This window comes from Stegastes partitus, unplaced genomic scaffold, assembly GCF_000690725.1.
Source record: "Stegastes partitus isolate 25-593 unplaced genomic scaffold, Stegastes_partitus-1.0.2 Scaffold1490, whole genome shotgun sequence".
In the NCBI taxonomy this organism is placed as follows: Eukaryota; Metazoa; Chordata; class Actinopteri; family Pomacentridae; genus Stegastes; species Stegastes partitus.
Genome location: NW_007579221.1, coordinates 135,453 through 142,044, shown reverse-complemented (window position 1 = coordinate 142,044; position 6,592 = coordinate 135,453). Strand labels below are relative to the sequence as shown.

Sequence of the window (6,592 nt, the reverse complement as noted above, 5' to 3'; positions counted from 1 at the left end):
TGAATGTGGCACGCATGCGCAATAGGCGGCTGACAAACACTTGGGGAAAAATTTAAAGGAGACACAACCCGCGATGATTCTGCTTAAAACATAATTAAAAAACACATTTTAGAGTCAGATCTTAAAATGTACTGTGCACGGACAGCGAAATGATACATACAAAGTAGATTTAAAGACATAATCTTATTGTTGGGACGTATTTTAATGAATTTACTGTACGTCAACTCAGGTCACCGTTATTTGTATATAGTACAAAAAATAATATTGGCGTTACATATTAGCCAAAAAAGTTTAAATTATATGAAACACTTAAAAAAATATAAAACACAACTTTACCTGACTATAATAAATATTAGAACCCTACAGTATTGTTATGGAAATTAAAGGGACTATTTTAGAAAACTCTCCTCCACACACAAAACAAAAATAGACAAAAATACACATCATAAAAACCCAACAAATCAAAAGAGTCCCTTGGTTCCCTATGAACAAGCTTTTTTTAAAAAAAAAAAAAAAAAAAAACTTTTTTTATTATTATTATTTTGAATTTCAGAAAAGTACACTATGTGAGCACAATGTTGACACAAAAATAAAATTCAACTATACTCTCACTCCTGGGCCCTTTACAAGACTGAATGAATGGGCAGGACTAAATGTTTTTAGTATTTCAGTTGGCATTTTGCTTTACAAACTGAATTAGCATGCTTAGAACTTCTGTAACGTCTGTGATCTGTTGCAATTGAAATGACCATGTAGAATTGTAAATTAGACTTTGACTTTTAAACAGGCTGGATGCTGGTATCACCATTCAGTTGGCATTATTTCACTTCAGTATGCAATGATCAAACACCTTCCCCTTAAGTAAGTACAAGGCCATTAAACATAATGCAGACATCTACCAGGTAAATCTTGGTTATGACTTGGATGAGGATTTGTCAGCTGACTTAATACAATACAATTTAAATGTGAAAGACAAGATCTAACAACTCCATCAATTAACCAAAACCCCCAACTCTCCCACCATCTGGTATCACCACTTCACACATTCCAGGCAGGGGTGTGAACTGACTTGTCCTGGGATTTGCCACTTTTTTGATAACGGCGTGTTTCCTGACAGAATTGAGAAAGAGAATCCCACCCCCCTCCAGTTTGCTTGCTACACAAAAATGCCAACAGTTTCTATGTGCAACAATTAGGCTCACATGATCTGTTTTCTAGTTTCTGCTTAAACGTTTGATGCAATCTGAAAAAGGGGCCTCATACACATGTATTGTCTACACCAAAGGAACACGGATGTACCTTTGATTGTGAAGCAACTTGTCTTGTCACGGGTGTAAATCAGTAAATTACTTTAAAATCTTGTCAGTTTATGTCTTTTGTTCTTTTGTTTTCGAAAAACTGGCTGTGTTGCCATGCATATGTATGTAGTAATGCAGAATTGTACAAACAGTGATGAAAGAGAAACGTTTGAACTTTTTTTTTTTTTAGAAATTTCACAATATTATTGAACATTAACCTAATAAATGCTGTCCATCTTTTAACTATCTAAAGGCTGGTAACGTGTATTTTGCATTTAAAGCAGTTGATGAAGATTTGTCATGAACCCCTCTAGCAATATTAGCCTTTATAAACATTACTGTGCTTTTCTTCATATTTAGCATGTGCAACATCGCCAATATTTTTCCATGTTCTATGACAACCCTTAATATTTAATTCGGCTGATGCTTTCTGGCTTCACATGCCTAATTATGTGAGCTATAACTTTGTTTTTTTCGATTACAAAACTTCTGTAAGAGGCCACTACTGTCCTTGTTTCACGTCGGATGACAAACTAGTGGGACCGCCCACGTCACGGGACCGAAACGAGCTCCTGTTGGTTGACTGTTTAAAGGGACAACCCCCCGCTTCGTTCTGATTGGTTTGCGCCTTTTGTGCACCGATTTCAAATAGGAGGCAGCAACTGGCGGATTTTCAGTTGAGGAGGCTTTAACCACGGTGGAGCGAGAGTCAGCCGGGAGACAACTCAGCGGCTAAAAGGCGGAACGTAGGAGTCTTCCTTGGAAAATACAAACGTAAGTTAAGATGCTTCGTTGAATATACGCTGAATTAATTTTAACCTAAAGCTACAATACGTTGTATTCAGTTCGACTTGCAAGGTTAGCTAGCTGGGGTACTAGCTCTTGGGTACTAGCTGTGGTAGTTAGTCGGTCAGCTAGCTGTGGGAAAATAAATGTCAACTAAAAATATTAACCGACTCTATGCTGAATTTTAGACACTGCTTTGTACTAATATGTTTTTGTTTTGTTTTACTTTTGCATGCAGTCGCAAAGTATTTTCTTACTACAAAGCTACTTCCCACACACCCAGCTGTACGCGCGGAAATGCAGGTCGCTAATGTTTACTGGCATCATGTTTACCGACGTTATTTGTCACCTGCTAATGTGCAAAAGATTCCATAGCAGGAGCTAATTTAGCAAAATATCTTGAAATGTAACAGTTGCATTCAAATGAGGGCAAACCGAGCGTCTTGCACGTCATCGCTGCCTTTCCGCCAAATCCGCATCGCGCCAAAATCGACTATTTGGTTTGCAAAATATCAGACGGACGAGTTTCAAACTATGTGCAACGTGTAAAGTAATAGTTTAATAGCTGTATAGTCATGTTTTATTTGTTTCCTTCGTGAAATGCAGCTTACTAGTTGGCTTAGTTGCAGCTGAGTTACCTTGCCATAGAGAAGCCATGTTGTTTGGGAAGCTTCGGTCACATTCAGTACTGAGAGCCTGACATAATCTCCTCGTTTGTCTCTTTTACACAGAAATCTACAAAAGAGTAATATCATGAAGTGCCCTTGTTACGAGGCTAGCAAGGCCAGCAATATGGAGAAAAGCTCTGTTGCTGCTGCAGAGCCCAGAGTGCTTCATCTCAAACCCTCTCCGCTGAAGGAGCCCACCCCCATCAAACCCCGCTGTCCTCCAGCAGAAGTGACCAAAGTGTTGTTCTCTATCAAGAGCAACACCAGCGCCGTCCACGACAAGGAAAACAGCACCAACAGGCAGCATGACGGGACTCTGGATGAAGGCTTTGAGGACAGCGGCTATTTGTCTCTGCACAACAGCCATATTGATTATCACCACGGAGAGGAAGAGGATGACCACATCCTGGGGAAACCAGCAGCAATTCTGCCTTCTGCTGCTGTTACACAACAAGAAAAGACAGTATCACCAACCGAATCTCCTTCCAAATGTCAAGGGAGGACCAACTTTAGCCGTCCAGTGTCTCTGGTGTCACTTTCCACTCCTGTGGATTGTTCTAGGAGGAGACCAGCAGCATATTCATCCACCCCCTCCGACCCTCACAGCGACCCCAACCTGCCCATCCTGAAGTTCCAGCGAGCCGTGTGCGAAGAGCTCGCTAAGAGCTATAAGAAGAACAAGAAGTAAGTTACATTCTTGTACTGTGGCTTTGTTACTCTGGAGCTGCTATTTCTTTGTTTTTAGTGGCAGAAAGGCAACAAATCTTTTTCCTTGTGGGACAGCAACAATATCAAAACTGTACAAGAGACTAGGGATTAGTTTTTTAGATGTATAGGTCAGAAAGCTTAACAGCAATCCCAATCCACTGGCAGACCTGAGAGACATTTTATGGTCTCATTTCACTGAGTATTTCTTTGGGTCACTGTGTAATGTTGAGTAAATATGTGTATTGTAACTGTTTTCCTGCGTTTCAGGTATGACTGGAGCATCGTTACAAAGGTTGCAGAGGATCATCTTCTGGATCGGGTGATCGGAGGTCAGATGGGCCTGGAGTACGTCGATATTTTCACATCTCTGCTGTCCAGGAACATGAGGAGCATCCTGACCAACGTCCTGGCCCTGCTGGGAGACATGGACCTCGTCAGGTAAACTACAAATCCTGCACTATGTGGACAGAGGGTTGACAACAAAGGGGAAGGTGTTGCTTTAGTAGCTGCAAACTGAACTTCTTTGTTTTTTCAAGGGGGGATAAAAAGCAGGAAATTCAGGTTACATGAGGAGTAACTAATGTTGTTACTTAATTGCTGAAGTCACATGTAATCTCATCTGAAAATAGACATTTAATGTAGATAATTGTTGCTGTTTGTACTTTATCTTCAGTGTTGTTTCTTGTCTGTGCTCATCATATGTTCATGTTTCTCACAGCTGTAAGAAAGTGAGCAGAACTTGGAGGAAGATCATCTGTGAAGATACAGCAGCTCTGAGCAGGTGTCGGCGAGCAGAGCAGGCACTCAGGGTGAGGACAATGGACACAAACACACAAGTGCACTCACAAACATGTATTCTGATGCCTGTGACAATGTGTGTGATTCTTGTTTACATAATGCGTGCTTCACATTTGAAACCAGACATTTTAAGACAAGAGTATACGAGCATAAGAACGCTGAATGAATGTTTACGAGAAGAATATCCATTAATCACTGGTTTCTGATGACTAAATGTGTGCCTGGAACCTATTCTGTGTTTGTTTCAAGCACTAATACTTGACCTTTTTGTTTTTAGGAGTCGAGGAGCTCCCTGAGGCAGAAGGGTTGTGGTTTGACTAGAGACGTGGCTGTGTCCAGGGTGGTGCTGTCCTGTATGCAGACCCTGGCCTTCTCAAACACTCCATCGTCTTCCTCTTCAAACTGCGGGATCAACAGACGGACGGCTCCGTCTCAGAAAAGCAGCAACTGTACACGCTTCAATGAATACATGCAGGTGAGTGTTGTTTTTAGTGACCCCGCCTCGAGGAGTTGCCTTCATTAAATGTGGTTTAAACTGTTGAAAATGCTTAAATAAACATGTTCTCTGCGTGTTCCTCTGTGCAGGCGGCCAGCACTCTGAAGCAACACGAGTCTCTGCGTCACTGCAAACGCTGCAGCTCACCCGCGACACATTTTCCTGAAGTCCAGAGGGCCACGTGCACTCGCGCCAGCTGCCTCTTCGACTTCTGCACCCGCTGCCAGGAACCTTTCCACGGCTCGACACCCTGCCGAACGGTGCAGCCCAGGATTCACGTGTCCACCTCCAAGACGACCCCGATCGTACCGGGCAGCAAGAGGAGCATCAGGCGCCTGTGATGGAGGTGTAAAGCTTTTAAACTCAGCCTGGAAACTACTTGGATACTTGCACGGTTGCTGAAACTTTGTTACATAAAAACTGTGAATTGCCTGAATGACGCACTTAAAGCACTGCTGGGACAATCAACCAGGAAGTGCCGCCGGGCTGAAAACTGTTGTCTGCGAGCAACAAACTCATCTGATGCCAAAAAAAGAGAAAGAAATGGAGACTGATACGCTTTAAAGCTCACACTTTTATTATGTTTTAAAATGAAATGGATGTAAATACGCTGTAATGTCACTTTTAAATAGCCTTTATATATGCCTTTTATAATAAATGTTGATCTTCAGGAGGTCTGGAAATGTTCAAATTTACTGTATTTGTATTTCCTGTAAATAGACTTTTCATAAAACTTACCTTCTGTGTTTGTTGTTTGTCAACAGTCTAAACCCATTTTTGTGCAACTGGGAGTCAATTCTCACTAAAGGTGCAATGATTAGCTGTTTAACTAATTGCAAATTATTTCCATAATCGGTTGTTTTCAGAAAAAGTCAGTTCTCTAAATCTAGCTTTTGAAAATGTTATAGTTTCTGGTTTCTTGAGTCCTCTAACACAGCAGACTGAATATCTTTGGGGTTGTGGACAAAACAGGACCTTTTAGGGCTTTAGGAACCACTCAAAGATTTTCTAGACTAAAAACTAATCAAGTAATCCAGAAAATAATCACACTGACTAGCTGAAGCCAGACTTCTCTGAGACCCAACAATAAGTTGTTTAAAGAAATTAAATGCCCTAAATTTAAAACTTAGCTTTATCGGTAACGAATTCTTGCAGGTGCATCATCTTTGAACTTCAGGAAGTTTATTATATAACTGATGAATATGCATCAAATAAGTTTAAAGTTTGTCTGCTTTCTGTTTGATATTATCTAAACAAACACTTCCTTCATATTTTACATGATTTAAACCTCCAAGCTGTAAAAATGTTAAATGTAACTGCTATAAAACACCAGATTTTATCATCACCATTTTATCATCTATACACCACTTAATCCTCACGAGGGTCATGGGGGGCTGGAGTCTATCCCAGCTGACTCAGGGTGAAGGCAGGTTCACCTGGACAGGTAACCAGTCTATCACAGGGCTACACTTAGAGACAGACAACCAAGCACACTCACATTCACACCTACGGACAATTTACAATCACCAATTAACCTCAACATGTTTCTGGACTGTGGGAGGAAGCCGGAGAACCCGGAGAGAACCCACGCTGCACGGGGAGAACATGGAGACTCCACGCAGAAAGGTTCCCGGGTGTCCTCACCGGGACGCCAAACGTTAACCTTCTAGCTGTGAGGCAACGGTGCGAACCACCGAGCCACCTTCAGATTTTACGTATAAAGCTTAAACACGAAAGTCAAGTTCTCTGCCGACATTAAAAAGCCAGAATTCCAGTTACCTGTGGGTCCCTGAAGGCATCAGGACGGCCCATAAAGTTCAGCCGTGCCTCTCTTGCTC

General features: G+C 41.5%; 1 protein-coding gene across 1 annotated transcript; it reads left to right on the top strand.

Annotated features, from left to right (window-relative positions):
* The first annotated feature begins 1,979 nt into the window (after positions 1–1,979).
* fbxo5 (F-box protein 5) lies at positions 1,980–5,488 on the top strand. Its single transcript, XM_008300026.1, has 6 exons — positions 1,980–2,072; positions 2,816–3,436; positions 3,728–3,898; positions 4,179–4,269; positions 4,536–4,733; positions 4,844–5,488. Exons 2-6 carry the CDS (start codon positions 2,838–2,840, stop codon positions 5,093–5,095), a joined length of 1,311 nt encoding a protein of 436 aa, XP_008298248.1. The 5' UTR covers positions 1,980–2,072; positions 2,816–2,837; the 3' UTR covers positions 5,096–5,488.
* Positions 5,489–6,592: the final 1,104 nt, after the last annotated feature.

Bases quoted from the DNA above. Each gene is read 5' to 3' on its own strand.
- fbxo5 (XM_008300026.1), top strand. From the start codon at position 2,838: ATGAAGTGCCCTTGTTACGAGGCTAGCAAGGCCAGCAATATGGAGAAA. The intron at 3,899-4,178 runs GTAAACTACAAA...TGTTTCTCACAG, and splicing joins GGAGACATGGACCTCGTCAG to CTGTAAGAAAGTGAGCAGAA. The intron at 4,734-4,843 runs GTGAGTGTTGTT...TCCTCTGTGCAG, and splicing joins GCTTCAATGAATACATGCAG to GCGGCCAGCACTCTGAAGCA.